This window comes from Muscardinus avellanarius (genome assembly GCF_963383645.1).
Source record: "Muscardinus avellanarius genome assembly, chromosome: X".
Classification (NCBI taxonomy): Eukaryota; Metazoa; Chordata; class Mammalia; order Rodentia; family Gliridae; genus Muscardinus; species Muscardinus avellanarius.
This window is the reverse complement of record NC_137792.1, coordinates 34,057,114-34,074,835: the sequence shown is the minus strand read 5'-3', so window position 1 is coordinate 34,074,835 and position 17,722 is coordinate 34,057,114. Positions and strand designations below refer to the sequence as shown.

Below are 17,722 nucleotides of genomic sequence, written 5' to 3'. Positions count from 1 at the left end.
ATGCCTGGTGCTGCTTCGCTGATGACTCAACTAAGCCGGAACCCAATGGTGTCCACCGGGAGGCCACAGTTATTCAACCTCACCACCAGCTCCGAGGCACTGAAAATGAACGTGGCCCTTTGAGTGGGCAAAACTGAGAGCGCTTCTCGCTGCTCTGCCCACTGTTACCTTTGATGAAGCTTGTTATGTTTTGACTAACTTCTCAGCTATTGCCAATGGCTTCCTGGTGTGGTTTGCCACATGGATAACTGTAAACTGATGATTAAAGCCATCTCTCACTGGGGCCAGGCACTGTGGAAACAAATCATGGCTTGCTGATCAAACCTAGGATATTCATGTCAGTGCCTAGGGAAAGGCCCATTCTCTGAAAAAAACCAATCAAGCTACCTAGATTAGTACCAATGGTGCCTTGTCTAGTCTGGGCACAGAACTAAAGACTTCATCTTTCTGATGCAGAGACTCCCAACTGCATACAAGATGTGTGACTTTTGTCAAAAGATGACCTGTTAGCCAGGCGTGGTGGTGCACGCTTGTAATCCCAGCATTTGGGAGGCTGAGACCAGAGGATCGCGGCTCATGGACAGCCTCAGCTACATAGTGAGGCCCTCTGCAACTCAGTGAGACCCTGTTTCAAAATAAAGAATAAAAAATAGGGCAGGGAGTGTAGCTCAGAGGTCAAATGTCCCTGGGTTCCATCCCCAGACCCGCAAAAAAAAAAAAAATGATGATCTGTTATGCTGGGCATGGTGGTGCACACTTATAATCCCAGTACTTGAGAGAATGAGACAGGAGGATCGCAGGTTCACAGTCAGCCTCAGCTACTTAGGCCCTATGCAACATAGTGAGACCCTGTTTCAAAATAAAGTATAAAATATAGGGCTGGGGGTGTAGCCCAGAGGTAGAAAGCCCCTGGATTCTATCCCCAGTACTGTAAGTAAGTAAGTAAATAAATAAGTAAATAAATAAATAAATAAATAAATAAATGTTGACCTGTTACTCAAGCACAGTGGTGAATGCCTGTTATTCCAGTACTTGGGAGGCTGAGACAGGAGGATCACAGTTTTGAAGCCAGCCTCAGTAACTTAGTGAGGCCTTTAGCAACTGAGTGAGATCCTATTTCAAAATAATAAATAAAATAGGGCTGGGAGTATAGATCAGAGGTATACTGCCCCTGGGTTCAATCCCCAGTACTACATACACACACACACACACACACACACACACACACACATACACACACACAGTGTACAGAAAAAATGACTATCTTGTGATATCATGTGAAGACATGTCATTTTGTGCAGGCCTCTTTGCTGATCAGAAAATTCCTAAGTCTTACTCAAATAAACTCATCCCCCTGCGTACTTAAATATTCCCATTGTTTTGTCCAAGATGTGCCTGACAAGCCCCTTGCTTACTTAGCATGTCCCTTTGCTTATGGAAAAGTCCCATCGTCATGCTTAACCCAACTGTAACAACCCAACTAACTCCTACCAGCCCTCCTAATGATGCCTAACCACTGGTCTCCCTTGCCCTGTAGAATCCCCTTTAAATAAGTCTGTAAGTGGACACGGGCTCCAACCTCTCCTGGAGACCCCTCTCTGCAGGTTTTATCCCAATAAACCGGTACTTCTTTTGAGCCAATTCCCATCCCCTTCCTCCCCAAACCTTTCATGATGGTACTGAAACCTGGGACAGGTAGTGAGGAACCATTGGGTAAGTTCCCTCTTATAATCTGGAAAGTGGTGGGCGATGGCACCTTATCCTGTGCTAACTCCCAGATCCTGAGGGACTCTGGGTAGTCGCTCCTGTTCCCCATCCTCCTGTCCCTCCCTCCATGCCCCTCCCTCCATGGCTCTGGCAATGATCACTGGCCAACTGATCATCTCAGGGTTAAGTTTATACCATTTCTTCCTACTTCAGTGCTCCCAGTGGGTCTGGGACCCCCTATGTGTCGTTTCAGAAAGCAATCACCCAAAACCCCAGCCCTGGGTAAGAGCAACTCCTATAGTAATTCAGGATTGAGGAACCCTCAGTTTCTTGGGGACACCTGGAAGCTGTTTGTTTAGTCCTCCCATTAAGAGGTATCCAGATGGTTGGGGGATGCCCTCACCTCTGATTTAACTTCCAAGGGTTCCAAAGCCTCTAATCAGTTTTGGACTTCCCCCTCCAAAAGCTTAAGGTCTTTCCACAGGTCTCCAAGGGTCCAGACCCTCCCACCAACCAACTCACAAAATCTCCAAGGGTCCAGGGCCCTCCCACAAACCAGCTTCTACTCCAAGATTTAGGATCCCCCCACCACTTCATAATTGGAAACTCTCCCTCCAGGCCCCCACAGGGCACCCCAAACGGTTGCCTCCTTCACAGCCTTAACGTCTTTGGCCTTGCACCAGTCATTCACCCCAAACCCCTAACGTCCTGCTGCAATACAATTTTGGTCACAGTACAAACTAGACAATGACAGTTAATGCCCAGAAAATGGTATTTTCCATTTCTAAATTCAGCGCAATCTCTAAATTTTTCAGCACTGCAACAGCAGATGATTGGAGGTCCCCATCCCCTTCTTCTCTTAACCATCCCCCCCCAAATCCTCCTCTTGAAGGAGTCCCCCAAGCTCTTTGTCTTTGAACTCTAAAGCTGCACAGGAGCTCAGTGGCCCCTTTTCCCTTTTCTTCTCCCTTTCTCTGCTACATAACTTTCCCATAGGCTTCATAGCTGTCTCTTGGTGTTTAATTGTATAAACTATGCTTAAGATGTAAGAGAGAACTTCCAGACCTCTTTTGAGACTAAGGAAAAAAGTGTTGCTTTTCAAACGAGTTGATACCTATGCGACTTGAAGAAGGATACCCCCCCCTCTCTCTCCCTCACCCCTCTCTTTCTGGCCTAAGCCTTCTCCTCCTTAAAAGATGAGCACTGTCAGGCGTGGTGGCGCACGATTGTAATCCCCATGCTTGGGAGGCTGAGACAGGAGGATCGCGCAGGTTCGAAGCCAGTCAAGCTGGCTTAAGAGACTCTGTTTCCAAATAAAATATAAAATAGGTCTGGAAGTATAGCCTGGAGGTAGAAGGGTTACATCTCCAGTACCACCACCACCAAAAAAAAGCACTTATTTATAAAAGCCCACCCTTTAGGCTGACATACCCTGTTCCTGCATCAGAGGGAACATAAATAGTTTGTCAAGACACATGAGAGCCGGGCATGGTGGCGCACGCTTGTAATCCCTGTGCTTGGGAGGCTGAGACAGGAGGATCACACGGGTTTGAAGCCCCTCAGCTAATTAGTGAAGCTCTCAGCAATCTAGCGAGACCCTGATCCAAATAAAATATAAAAAAGGTCTAAGAGTATAGCCCGGAGGTAGAGAGCCTCTGGGTTCCACCCCCAGTACCACCAAAAATAAAAAATAAAAATAAATAAATAAACCCTTTAAAAAAACTAGTTTCCTCTTTTTTTTCTAAGTCCTCTGCCTTAATTTACAATTTTATGATAATGACAATATAAACCTCAGATTCTTAAGATGATCTGAGGACATAGATAAAGAAAAGTTAGGTGGATAACAAAACACATCTTAAGAACAGCAAAGGTGGGGCCATTTTTCTTTAAACAGTATCATTAGGTATCTATCTCAATTAAGACCAACAGTCACATGAGGAGGCTGTATCTAATTAAAATGACAAGATTGAACTCACTTTCCCACCTAAATACCAAGTACAAGTAATAGAAAAATAAACATGAATCAATATTTTAGTTAAGGAGAAGTTTTGAGAATGATCCCTAGCTGACTAACTGCACAGGAAAAACTGGTTTGGCTAGAGCATGAAACATGAGTTACACAGAGACACTTCACATTTATAACAAAAGCTTTAGGGAGCTGAAAGATCAGCCTTCATGATGTAGCAGGTCTAAATATGTAGTGCATAGTAAAGGTAGCTCCCTTGACTATAATCAAGGTTGGATTTCTTCAACGTGTGTCTCAAAAGGACCCCACAACTGACAAAGTGTAGGGGTGCTCAAAATGCTGGGAGACCAATCTCTCATGTGTCTTTTTTTTTAAAGGGTTTATTTATTTATTTTTATTTTTTATTTTTGGCTAACACCTGGCATTTAAAACTCTGATTAAGCCGGGCGTGGTGGCGCATGCTTGTAATCCCCGCACTTGGGAGGCTGAGACAGTAGGATCGCACAGGTTCAAAGCCAGCCTCAGCTACTCAGTGAGGTTCTCAACAACTTAGTGAGACCCTGTTTCTAAATAAAAATTTAAAAAAAGGTCTGGGAGTATAGCCCAGAGGTAGAAGGCCCCTGGGTTCCGTCTCTTTGCTGACCAGTATATTCCAAGTCTTATTCAAATACAGTCATCCTCTTGCTTACCTAAATGCCTCCATTGTCTTATCTAAGGTGCCTGAAAAGCCCCTTAACATGGTCCTCTGTTTACGGAAAAATCCCACTGTCTTGCTATAACAACCCAACTAACACCCCTTAATACCCCCCAGCAGTGACTAACTACTGCTCTCCTTGCTCTGTAGAATCTACCCTTAAATAACCTATGTAAGCTTCTAGTCTGTAAGTGAACACCGGCTCCAACCTTTCCTGGAGACCTCCCTATGCAGGCTTTATCCCAATAAAGCCTGTTCTTCTGTTGAGCTGTTTCCCATCTCCTTCTTCCCCAGACCTTTTACACACACACACACACACACACACACACACACACACACACTATCTGTTTGTCTCACAGTGAAGATGGCCTCATTGCATGGGGCATTGACATTGATTCCATGTGCTCCTGGAAGATTGCCCACAATGGACCTTTGACCCCCTCTTAGGCCTATCAGTTGGGCCTCACTGCTATTAACACTTTTTCAAGTTACTGTGTTGCTGTTTCAGTCTAATCAGCTGAGTCCTAACAAATCATTGTGACCCTTGAGATTAATCTGTGTCATGTGATCAGCTTCCCATACCACTCACAGGCTGACAATAATGTACCTTCTCTGGCCAAAGCCACATACAATAGGCTGATTGTCTAGGTATTCAATGGCTCTTCCATGCTCTCTACCATCCAGGGGCATCTGTTATTGTGGAGTTTGATCATCCTCTTCAAAAATTTGCTTAAAAGAACTTTGAACTCTATTCTCCTCACCTCCCCCTGGTCTGCACACCTTAGTAAGACAGTTTAGTCATCGAATGCAGTTGTTCTCAGAAAAAGATCAGCCCTTCTTGACTACTTCCTGAGTAATGATCAGGACAAAATGAGTGAGGTTTATAGAGACCTGTTTTGAAAATTCAGGATTGTATCTGGACCATTCCTAGGCATGTTGCTTCATTCTTTCCTTAAATGACAGCCCCAAGCCAGGTGTGGTGTTGCATGCCTGTAATCCTAGTACTTGGGAGGCTGAGACAGAAGGATCACAGGTTAAAAGCAAGCTTCAGAAACTTAATAAGACCCTGTTTCAAAATAAATAAATGCCAGGCGTGACCTAGATGTGGTGACACGTGCCTGTAATCCCAATACTTGGGTCAATTGCAGGTTCAAGTATAGCCTCAGTAAGTAGCGAGATTCTCAGTAACTGAGTGAGGGCCTACACAACTTAGTGACACCCTCTTTCAAGGTAAAAAAATAAAATGGGGCTGGGGGTATATCTCTGAGAAAGAATACCCCTGAGTTCAATCCCCCATACTACTAAAGAAATAAATAATAAAATTGGGCTGGGGGTGCAGCTCAGAGGTAGAACCTCCTGGGTTCAATTCCCAGTACCAAAAGAAAACAAAAATAAACAAAAAATGACAACTCCAGCCTTATTGGTTCACACTTTGGGTGGCAGTTTGAAAGGGCCATATTGAAACTTAAATCTGGTTCAACCATTTGGAGTTTTTTGTTGGACTGCCATGATCTACGATAATGACCACATGGTTGCATACACTGTTTAATGAGTCCCCTACAACTATCATATAGGCCAAGGTAGGGAATAACAACCAGGTGTGTTGGCACACAGTTGTAATCCTAGTACTTGGGAGGCTGAAACTGGAGGATTGCAGATTTGAGGCCAGCCTCAGCCACAACTCAGTAACACCCTGTTTCAAAAATAAATGAAAAATAGGGCTGGTGGTATCCTTGGGGTCAATCCCCAGTATCTCAAAAATAAGGGGACATAACATGTATAATAAGTCTCTGTAGGTTTCATAAAATACCCTCATCCCTCTTGCCTCTGAGTTTTGTGGAAAAAAAGTCTGGGTATGAGTAATGGAGATAGGACAAAGGTATAATGGCACCGGCTAAATGGGCCATACCAAGTTTGTGGAGATGGGGGAGAACACCTCAGGAAGAAATACCTCAGACACTGAGTGTAAGGCGGCAGGGGAATTAATAATCTTTCATGTCAGAGCCACCCCAGAGCCTTCCTCACGAAGGGAAAAGCCCTGGTGTGGTTTTCCATAACTGTTTTACTTGCTTAATTTACATTAAACTGTCTTTGGGGTCTGTTCTCCTTTGCTTTATGTCTTTTTAAATTTATTTTATTTTATCTACTAGAGATTGAACTCAGGGTTATTCTACCTCTAAGCTACACCCTAGCCCCATTTTATTATTTTTATTCTGAAACAGAGTCTCCCTAAGTTGCTGAGGCTCTCCTCGCACCTCAAATCCTCCTGTCTCCATTTCCCAAGTACTGGGATTACAGGCTTGCACCACCACGCCCATTTCACCACTGAACTTTATCTTTCTGAGAAGTCTATCAGAAACAGCAGAGGGTGAACCCCTCTGAAAGGCTTTCCCCCAAAGTGTCCGTTGAAACCTCAGAATTCCAGTCCCTTGCCTGTGGTTCAGTCCTTCTATGAAGTAGACAGATAGAACAGGCTCGTAGCCAAAGTAACGAAGGCTTAGCCTAGCGTTAGTCCAGGCAGCGCCAGTTGGTGGTGTGCGGTAGAGAAGGAAGGTTGGCTCTGATATACGGGATGGAAGTTTTGCCCGCTCAAGGCAGCTGCTGCGAAGCGACCATGGATGAAGCTGAGGTCACAAGGTCTGACCTAATAATTAAGCCTTCAGCCGAGATTTTCCGTGAAAAGAAGGAAGGTCAGTACATTACACTCAAAGTTATCGCGCAGGATTGCGGCGATGTTTACTTCAAAGTGAAGATGACGGCGCGTCTCAAGAAACTCAAGCACACCTACTGCCGAAAGAAGGGAATTATGGTGCACGCGCTCCGCTTTCTCTTCGAAGGTCAGAGAATTGACGATCATCATACTCCACAACAACTTGGCATGGAGGAAGGAGATGTGATTGAAGTTTATCAAGAACAAATCGGAGGTTATGCAATGATTTAGATATTCTATTTTTTCTCTTCCGCCAATTTTTCTTATTTTCAAAAATAATTCTTTTGTAATGTGGTGTCCAAAATGTGAATTGAAAACTGGCACCTCATTTTAAAAAAATATCTGACAATTTGAATTTTAGTACACATTATTCATTATTATTTGTTCTTATTGTGCTAATTTCTGGTGATCAAAGCTCAGCTCTCTTCATACTACTCTCTCCTTTTTAAAAGCTACATGTGTACCCAGAGAGGCCACCTTTTTCAAGACTGTGCATTTTGAGACTTGTGATCAATAAGATTGACTAATGTGATTATTCATAGTGACTTTTCAGACGCCCTGAAATTCCATCATGTGACTGTTTCATCTGGACTATGACGTTTCATGGAAGATGGAAGATTTTCAGAGAACTCAACTGTAGGAAAGTGAACTTTCATCAACTTGAAGCTACTTTTAAAACCTGAGGGTCTGAAGCAAAAGAAGAATATCAGCTTGGGAGTCAATAGGGTGAAAGGAATGACTAACTACAAAGATGGCTTCACTCAAGAGAGCATTTAAGATTAAAAATCTTGTCAAAAGATCCCAGAAAAGTTGTAATTTTCATTAGCACCTAATAAAAGTGTACACAACAGAACATTGTTCCATTTTCTTTGTACTTTTGGCTTGGGATATGGGGTTTAAATGGACATCATGTCCCTTTCTTGTGGGTAGAATGACAGTCCATCCTTTCATGGGTAGACCCTTCTCCTCTCATACTTACCTGCCATGAGTGTCCTCTTTGGTTACCCTTTAATCTTTTTTTTGTCTCAGGTTCCGGCCTCATTGTGCAGCAGGCTCCAGTCCTAATTTGCTGGCTCCTGTTCCGGGCCTTGCTGTTGAGCAGGCTCTGGTCCGGCCTCGGAAGCTCCAGTTCCGGGCCTTGCTGTGCAGCAGGCTCCAGTTCGTCCTTGCTGGCTCCAGTTCCGGGTCTTACTGTGGAGCAGGGTCCGGTCCGGCCTCGCTGGCTCCAGTTCTGGGCCTTGCTGGGAGCAGGCTCCAGTCCAGGCTCACTCTGGAGCTGGCTCCAGTCCTGGCTTCGCTGGCTCCAGTTCCGGCCTTGCTGTGAAGCAGGCCCCGTTCTGGACTTGCTGGCTCCAGGTCCGGGCCTTGCTGTGGAGCAGGCTCCGGTCCAGCCTCGCTGGCTCCAGTTCCGGGCCTTGCTGTGGAGCAGGCTCCGGTCCGGCCTCGCTGGCTCCAGTTCCGGGCCTTGCTGTGGAGCAGGCTCCGGTCCGGCCTCGCTGGCTCCAGTTCCGGGCCTTGCTGTGGAGCAGGCTCCGGTCCGGCCTCGCTGGCTCCAGTTCCGGGCCTTGCTGTGGAGCAGGCTCCGGTCCGGCCTCGCTGGCTCCAGTTCCGGGCCTTGCTGTGGAGCAGGCTCCGGTCCGGCCTCGCTGGCTCCAGTTCCGGGCCTTGCTGTGGATCAGGCTCCAGTCCAGCCTCACTCTGGAGCAGACTCCGGTCCGGCCTCGCTGGCTTCAGTTCTGGGCCTTGCTGTGGAGCAGGCTCCAGTCCAGCCTCACTCTGGAGCTGGCTCCAGTCCTGGCTTCGCTGGCTCCAGTTCCAGCCCTGCTGTGAAGCAGGCTCCGGTCTGGCCTCGCTGGCTCCAGGTCCGGGCCTTGCTGTGGAGCAGGCTCCAGTCCAGCCTCACTCTGGAGCTGGCTCCAGTCCTGGCTTCGCTGGCTCCAGTTCCGGCCTTGCTGTGGAGCAGGCTCCAATTCGGCCTTTCTGGCTCCAGTTCCGGGCCTTGCTGTGGAGCAGGGTCTGGTCCGGCCTCGCTGGCTCCAGTTCTGGGCCTTGCTGGGAGCAGGCTCTAGTCCAGCCTCACTCTGGAGCTGGCTCCAGTCCTGGCTTCGCCGGCTCCAGTTCCGGCCTTGCTGTGAAGCAGGCTCCGGTCTGGCCTCGCTGGCTCCAGGTCCAGGCCTTGCTGTGGAACAGGCTCTAGTCCAGCCTCACTCTGGAGCAGACTCCGGTCCGGCCTCGCTGGCTCCAGTTCCGGGCCTTGCTGTGGAGCAGGCTCTGGTCCGGCCTCGCTAGTTCCAATTCCGGCCTTGCTGTGGAGCAGGCTCCAGTTCGTCCTTGCTGGCTCGAGATCCGGGCCTTGCTGTGGAGCAGGCTCCCGTCAGTCCTCACTGGCTCCAGTTCCGGGCCTTGCAGTGGAGCAGGCTCCAGTCCAGCCTCACTCTGGAGCTGGCTCCAGTCCTGGATTCGCTGGCTCCAGTTCCGGCCTTGCTGGCTCCAGTTCCGGCCTTGCTGTGGAGCAGGCTCCAGTCCAGCCTCACTCTGGAGCTGGCTCCAGTCCTGGCTTCGCTGGATTCAGTTCCGGCCTTGCTGTGGAACAGACTCCGGTTTGGCCTTGCTGGCTCCAGTTCCGGCCTTGCTGTGGATCAGACTCTGGTCTGGCCTCGCTGCCCCAGTTCCGGGCCTTGTTGTAGAGCAGGCTCCGATCTGGCCTCGCTGACTCCAGTTCCGGCCTTGCTGTGGAGCGGCCCCGGTATGGACTCGCTGGCTCCAGTTCCGGGCCTTGCTGTGGAGCAGGCTCCAGTCCAGCCTCACCCTGAGCTGGCTCCAGTCCTGGCTTTGCTGGCTCCAGTTCCGGCTTTGCTGTGGAGCAGCCTCCAGTTCGGCCTTGCTGGCTCCAGTTCCAGGCCTGGATGTGGATCAGGCTGCATTCTGGCCTCGCTGCCCCAGTTCCGTGCCTTGCTGTGGAGCAGGATCCAGTCCAGCCTCACTCTGGAGCTGTCTCCAATCCTGGCTTCACTGTCTCCAGTTCCGTGCCTTGCTGTGGAGCAGCTTCCAGTAGGCCTCGCTGGCTCAAGTTCCAGGCCTTGCTGTGGAGCAGGCCCGGGTCTGGCCTCGCTGGCTCCAGTTCCAGGACTTGCTGTGGAGCAGGCTCCAGTCCAGCCTCACTCTGGAGCTGGCTCCAGTCCTGGCTTCGCTGGCTCCAGTTTCGGCCTTGCTGTGGAGCAGGCTCCGGTCTGGCCTCACTCTGGAGCTGGCTCCAGTCCTGGCTTCGCTGACCCCAGTTCCGCCCTTGCTGTGGAGCAGGCTCCAGTTCAGCCTTGCTAGCTACATTTCGGGCCTTGCTGTGGAGCAGGCTCCAGTCCAGCCTCACTCTGGAGCTGGCTCCAGTCCTGGCTTCGCTGGCTCCAGTTTCGGCCTTGCTGTGGAGCAGGCTCCAGTCAGGCCTTGCTGGCTCCAGTTCCGGCCTTGATCTGGAAAAGGCTCTGGTCCGGCCTCGCTACCCCAGTTCCGGGCCTTGCTGTGGAGCAGGCTCCAGTCTAGACTCACTCGGTACTAGCTCCAGTCCTGGCTTTGCTGGCTCCAGGTCCAGCGTTGCTGTGAAGCAGGCTCCGGTCTGGCCTCGCTGCCCCAGTTCCGTGCCTTGCTGTGGAGCGACTCCAATCCAGCCTCACTATGGACCTGGCTCCAGTCCTGGCTTCGCTGGCTCAAGTTCCGGGCCTTGCTGTGGAGCAGGCTCTAGTCAGGCCTCGCTGGCTCCAGTTCCGGCCTTGATGTGGAAAAGGCTCCGGTCTGGCCTCGCTGTCCCAGTTCCGGGCCTTGCTGTGGAGCAGGCTCCATTTCGTCCTTGCTGGCTCCAGTTCTGGGCCTTGCTGTGGAGCAGGCTCCATTTCGTCCTTGCTGGCTCCAGTTCTGGGCCTTGCTGAGGAGCAGGCTCCAGTTCTTCCTTGCTAGCTCCAGTTCTGGGCCTTGCTGTGGAGCAGGCTCCAGTCGGCCTCGCTGGCTCCAGTTCCGGGCCCTGCTGTGGAGCAGGCTCCATTTCGTCCTTGCTGGCTCCAATTCTGGGCCATGCTGAGGATCAGGCTCCTGTCTGGCCTCGCTGCCCCAGTTCCGTGCCTTGCTGTGGAGCAGATTCCAGTCCAGCCAAACTATTGACCTGGCTCCAGTCCTGGCTTCGCTGGCTCCAGTTCTGGCCTTGCTGTGGAGCAGGCTCCGGTCAGGCCTCGCTGGCTCCAGTTCTGGGCCTTGCTGTGGAGCAGGCTCCGGTCTGGCCTTGCTGGTTCCAGTTCCGGCCTTGATGTGGAAAAGGCTCTGGTCCGGCCTCGCTGCCCCAGTTCCGGGCGTTGCTGTGGAGAAGGCTCTGGTCAGGCCTCGCTGGCTCCAGTTCTGGGCCTTGCTGTGGAGCAGGCCCCGGTCTGGACTCGGAGGCTCCAGTTCTGGGCCTTGCTGTGGAGCAGGCTCCAGTCCAGCCTCACCCAGGAGCAGGCTCCATTTCAGCCTTGCTGGCTCCAGTTCTGGGCCTTGCTGTGGAGCAGGCTCCAGTTCGGCCTTGCTAGCTCCAGTTCCGGACCTTTCTGTGGAGCAGGCGATCTGGACTCGCTGGTTCTAGTTCCGGCCTTGCTGTTGAGCAGGCTCGAGTTCGGACTTGTCAGCTCCAGTTCCGGGCCTTGCTGTGGAGCAGGCTCCGGTCCGGACTCGCTGGCTCCAGTTCTCGGCCTTGCTGTGGAGCAGGCTCCAGTTCGTCCTTGCTGGCTCCAGTTCCGGGCCTTGCTGTGGATCAGGCTCTGGTCTGGCCTCGCTGCCCCAGTTCCGTGCCTTGCTGTGGAGCAGGCTCCAGTCCAGCCTCACTATGGACCTGGCTCCAGTCCTGGATTTGCTGGCTCCAGTTCCGGCCTTGCTGTGGAGCAGGTTTCGGTCTGGCCTCGCTGGCTCCAGTTCCGGGCCTTGCTGTGGAGCAGGCTCCGGTCCGGACTCGCTGGCTCCAGTTCTCGGCCTTGCTGTGGAGCAGGCTCCAGTTCGTCCTTGCTGGCTCCAGTTCCGGGCCTTGCTGTGGATCAGGCTCTGGTCTGGCCTCGCTGCCCCAGTTCCGTGCCTTGCTGTGGAGCAGGCTCCAGTCCAGCCTCACTATGGACCTGGCTCCAGTCCTGGATTTGCTGGCTCCAGTTCCGGCCTTGCTGTGGAGCAGGTTTTGGTCTGGCCTCGCTGGCTCCAGTTCCGGGCCTTGCTGTGGAGCAGGCTCTGGTCTGGCCTCGCTGGCTCCAGTTCCGGGCCTTGCAGTGGAGCAGGCTCCAGTCCAGCCTCACTCTGGAGCTGGCTCCAGTCCTGGCCTTGCTGGCTCCAGTTCCGGCCTTTCTGTGGAGCAGGCTCCGGTCCGGCCTCGCTGGCTCCAGTTCCGGGCCTGTCTGTGGAGCAGGCTCCGGTCCGGACTCGCTGGCTCCAGTTCTCGGCCTTGCTGTGGAGCAGGCTCCAGTTCAGCCTTGCTGGCTCCAGTTCCAGGCCTTGCTGTGGATCAGGCTCTGGTCTGGCCTCGCTGTCCCAGTTCCATGCCTTACTGTGGAGCAGGCTCCAGTCCAGCCTCACTATGGACCTGGCTCCAGTCCTGGATTCGCTGGCTCCAGTTCCGGCCTTGCTGTGGAGCAGGTTCTGGTCTGGCCTCGCTGGCTCCAGTTCCGGGCCTTGCTGTGGAGCAGGCTCTGGTCTGTCCTCGCTGGCTCCAGTTCCAGGCCTTGCTGTGGAGCAGGCTCTGGTCTGGCTTCGCTGGCTCCAGTTCTGGGCCTTGCAGTGGAGCAGGCTCCAGTCCAGCCTCACTCTGGAGCTGGCTCCAGTCCTGGCCTCGCTGGCTCCAGTTCCGGCCTTGCTGTGGAGCAGGCTCCGGTCCGGCCTCGCTGGCTCCAGTTCCGGGCCTGGCTGTGGAGCAGGCTCTGGTCTGGCCTCGCTGGCTCCAGTTCCAGGCCTTGCTGTGGAGCAGGCTCCGGTCCGGACTCGCTGGCTCCAGTTCTCGGCCTTGCTGTGGAGCAGGCTCCAGTTCGGCCTTGCTGGCTCCAGTTCCGCGCCTTGCTGTGGATCAGGCTCTGGTCTGGCCTCGCTGCCCCAGTTCCGTGCCTTGCTGTGGAGCAGGCTCCAGTCCAGCTTCACCATGGACCTGGCTCCAGTCCTGGATTTGCTGGCTCCAGTTCCGGCCTTGCTGTGGAGCAGGTTTCGGTCTGGCCTCGCTGGCTCCAGTTCCGGGCCTGGCTGTGGAGCAGGCTCCGGTCTGGCCTCGTTGGATCCAGTTCCCACTTTGCTGTGGAAAAGGCTCCGGTCCGGCCTTGCTGCCTCCACTTCTGGGCCTTGCTGTGGAGTAGGCTCCATTCTGGCCTCGCTGGCTCCAGTTCCTGGCCTTGCTTGGAGCAGGTTCCAGTTCGGCCTCGATGGCTCCAGTTCTGGGCCTTGCTGTGGAGCAGGCTCTGGTCTGGTCTCGCTGGCTCCAGTTCCGGGCCTTGCTGTGGAGCAGAATCCAGTCCAGCCTCACTCTGGAGCTGTCTCCAATCCTGGCTTCGCTGTCTCCAGTTTCGGACTTGCTGTGGAGCAGGCTCCAGTCCAGCCTCACTTGGAGCTGGCTCCAGTCCTGGCTTCGCTGGCTCCAGTTCTGGCCTTTCTGTGGAACAGGCTCTAGTCCAGCCTCACTCTGGAGCTGACTCCAGTCTGGCTTAGCTGTCTCCAGTTCGGGCCTTGCTGTGGAGCAGGCTCCAGTCCAGCCTCACTCTGGAGCAGGTTCCGGTCCAGCCTCGCTGGCTCCAGTCTCAGGCCTGGCAATGGAGCAGGCTCCGGTCCGGCCTCGCTGGCTCCAGTTCCGGGCCTGGCTGTGGAGCAGGCTCTGGTCTGGCCTCGCTGGCTCCAGTTCCGGGTCTTGCTGTGGAGCAGGCTCCAGTTTGGCCTTTCTGGCTCTTGTTCCTGGCCTTGCTGTGGAGCAGGCTCCAGTCATGCCTCATTGGCTCCAGTTCTAGGCCTTGCTGTGGAACAGGCTCCAGTCCAGCCTCACTCTGGAGCTGGCTCTAGTCCTGGCTTTGCCGCTGGCTTCAGTTCCGGCCTTGCTGTGGCGCAGGCTCTAGTTCATCCTTGCTGGCTCCAATTCTGGGCCTTGCTGTGGATCAGGCTCCGGTCTGGCCTCGCTGCCCCAGTTCCGTGCCTTGCTGTGGAGCAGGCTCCAGTCCAGCCTCACTATGGACCTGGCTCCAGTCCTGGCTTCGCTGGCTCCAGTTCCGGCCTTGCTGTGGAGCAGGCTCCATTCAGGCCTCGCTGGCTCAAGTTCCGGGCCTTGCTGTGGAGCAGGCTCCAGTCTGGCCTCGCTGGCTCCAGTTCCGGCCTTGATGTGGAAAAGGCTCCGATCCGGCCTAGCTGCCCCAGTTCCGGGCCTTGCTGTGGAGCAGGCTCCAGTCTAGACTCACTCGGTACTGGCTCCAGTCCTGGCTTCGCTGGCTCCAGGTCCAGCATTGCTGTGGAGCAGGCTCCGGTCTGGCCTTGTTGGCTCCAGTTCCGGGCCTTGCTGTGGAGCAGGCTCTGGTCCGGCCTTGCTGGCTCCAGTTCTGGGCCTTGCTGTAGAGCAGGCTCTGTTCTGGCCTCACTGGCTCCACGTCCGGCCTCACTATGGAGCAGGCTCCATTTCAGCCTTGTTGGCTCCAGTTCTGGGCCTTGCTGTGGAGCAGGCTCCGTTCTGGCCTTGCTGGCTCAAGTTCCGGACCTTGCTGTGGAGCAGGCTCTGGTCCGGCCACGCTGGCTCCAGGTCCAGGCCTTGCTGTGGAGCAGGCTGCAGTCCAGCCTCACTCTGGAGCTGGCTCCAATCCTGGCTTCACTGACTCCAGTTCCGGCCTTGCTGTGGAGCAGGCTCCGGTCCAGTCTCGCTGGCTCCACTTCTGGGCCTTGCTGTGGAGAAGGCTCCGGTCAGGCCTCGCTGGCTCCAGTTCCAGCCTTGCTTTGGAAATGTCTCTGGTCTAGCTTTGCTGCCCCAGTTCCGGGCCTTGCTGTGGAGCAGGCTCCAGTCTAGACTCATTCGGTGCTGATTCCAGTCCTGGCTTCGCTGGCTCCAGTCCGGCATTGCTGTGGAGCAGGCTCCGGTCTGTCCTCACTAGCTCCAGTTCCGGGCCTTGCTGTGGAGCAAGCCCCGTCTGGACTCAGAGGCTCCAGTTCCGGGCCTTGCTGTGGAGCAGGCTCCGGTCCAGACTTGCTGGTTCTAATTCCGGCCTTGCTGTTGAGCAGGCTCGAGTTCGGTCTTGCTGGCTCCAGTTCCGGGCCTTTCTGTGGAGCAGGCTCCGGTATGGCCTCACTGGCTCCAGTTCCGGGCCTTGCTGTGGAGCAGGTTCCGGTCCGGCCTCACTGGCTCCAGGTCCGTCCTTGCTGTGGAGCAGGCTCCATTTCGGCCTTGCTGGCTCCAGATCTGGGCCTTGCTGTGGAGTAGGCTCCAGTCCGGCCTTGCTGGCTCCAGTTCTGGGCCTTGCTGTGGAGCAGGCTCCAGTCCAGCCTCACTCTGGAGCTGGCTCCAATCCTGGCTACGCTGGCTCCAGTTCCAGGCCTTGCTGTGGAGCAGGCTCCAGTCCAGCCTCACTCTGGAGCTGGCTCCAGTCTGGCTTTGCTGGCTCCAGTTCTGGCCTTGCTGTGGAGCAGGCTCCAGTTCGACCTTGCTAGCTCCAGTTCCGGGTATTGCTGTGGAGCAGGCTCTGGTCCGGCCTCACTGGCTCCAGTTCCGGGCTTGGGTGTGGAGCAGGCTCTGGTCTGGCCTCCCTAGCTCCAGTTTTGGGCCTTGCTGTGGAGTCGGCTCTGGTCCGGCCTCGCTGGCTCTAGTTCTGGGCCTTGCTGTGGAGGAGGCACCGGTCCAGCCTCATTCTGGAGTGGGTTCCAGTCCTGGCCTCGCTGGCTCCAGTTCCGGCTTTGCTGTGGAGCAGTCTCCAGTTCGGCCTTGCTGGCTCCAGTTCCAGGCCTTGCTGTGGAGTATGCTGCGTTCTGGCCTCGCTGCTCCAGTTCCGTGCCTTGCTGTGGAGCAGGATCCAGTCCAGCCTCACTCTGGAGCTGTCTCCAATCCTGGCTTCACTGTCTACAGTTCTGTGCCTTGCTGTGGAGCAGGTTCCAGTCTGGCCTCGCTGGCTCAAGTTCCAGGCCTTGCTGTGGAGCAGGCTCGGGTCTGGCCTCGCTGGCTCCAGTTCCGGGCCTTGCTGTGGAGCAGGCTCCAGTCCAGCCTCACTCTGGAGCTGGATCTAGTCCTGGCTTCTTTGGTCCAGTTCCATTCTTGCTGTGGAGCAGGCTCCGTTCGGCCTCCCTGGCTCCAGTTCCGGCCTTTCTGTGGAGCAGGCTCCGGTCTGGCCTCGCTGGCTCCAGTTCTGGGCCTTTCTGTGGAGCAGGCTCCGGTCTGGCCTCGCTGGCTCAAGTTCCGGGCCTTGCTGTGGAGCAGGCTCCCGTCTGTCCTCGCTGGCTCCAGTTCCGGGCCTTGCAGTGGAGCAGGCTCCAGTCCAGCCTCACTCTGGAGCTGGATCTAGTCCTGGCTTCACTGGCTTCAGTTCCAGCCTTGCTGAGGAGCAAGCTCCATTCTGGCCTTGCTGGCTCCAGTTCCATCCTTGCTGTGGAGCAGGCTCCAGTTCGGCCTTGCTGGCTCCATTTCCAGGCCTTGCTGTAGAGCAGGCTCCGGTCTGGCCTTGCTGGCTCAAGTTCCTGGCCTTGCTGTGGAGCAGGCTCCCGTCTGTCCTCGCTGGCTTCAGTTCCGGGCCTTGCAGTGGAGCAGGCTCCAGTCCAGCCTAACTCTGGAGCTGGCTCCAGTCCTGGCTTCGTTGGCTCCAGTTCCGGCCTTGCTGTGGAGCAGGCTCCAGTTCGGCCTTGCTGGCTCCAGTTCCGGGCCTTGTTGTGGAGCAGGCTCTGGTGTAGCCTCGCTGGCTCCAGTTCCGGGCTTTGCTGTGGAGCAGGCCCCGGTCTGGCTTCGCTGGCTCCAGTTCCAGGCCTCGCTGTAGAGCAGGATCCAGTCCAGCCTCACTATGGACCTGGCTCCAGTCCTGGCTTCACTGGCTCAAGTTCCAGCCTTGCTGTGGATCAGACTCCAGTCTGGCCACGTTGGCTCCAGTTCCGGGCCTTGTTGTGGAGCAGGCTCCGATCTGGCCTTGCTGGCTCCAGTTCCGGGCCTTGCTGTAGAGCAGGCTCCAGTCCTGCCTCGCTGGCTCCAGTTCTGGCCTTGCTGTGGATCAGGCTCCAGTCTGGCCTCGCTGTCCCAGTTCCATGCCTTGCTGTGGAGCAGGCTCCAGTTCAGCCTAACTATGGACCTGGCTCCAGTCCTGGCTTCGCTGGCTTCAGTTCCCGCCTTGCTGTGGAGAAGGCTCCGGTCTGGTCTCGCTGGCTAAAGTTCTGGGCCTTGCTGTGGAGTAGGCTCCGGTCTGGCCTCGCTGGCTCCAGTTCTGGGCCTTGCTGTGGAGCAGGCTCCGGTCTGGCCTCGCTGGCTCCAGTTCCGGGACTTGCTGTGGAGCAGGCTCCAGTCCAGCCTCACTCTGAAGCTGGCTCTAGTTCTGGCTTCGCTGGCTTCAGTTCTGGCCTTGCTGTGGAGCAGGTTCCAGTTCGGCCTTGCTGGCTCCAGTTCAGTTCTTGCTGTGGTGCAGGCTCTGGTCTGGCCTCGCTGGCTCCAGTTTTGGGCCTTGCTGTA

General features: G+C 54.5%; 1 protein-coding gene across 1 annotated transcript; it reads left to right on the top strand.

Moving 5' to 3' along the window:
- Window positions 1-6,939: 6,939 nt before the first annotated feature.
- On the top strand, window positions 6,940-7,308 carry SUMO1 (small ubiquitin like modifier 1; the record flags this gene model as incomplete). Its single annotated transcript, XM_080718853.1, has 1 exon — window positions 6,940-7,308. One exon carries the CDS (start codon window positions 6,940-6,942, stop codon window positions 7,306-7,308), a length of 369 nt encoding a protein of 122 aa, XP_080574979.1.
- Between the last annotated feature and the right edge of the window lie 10,414 nt (window positions 7,309-17,722).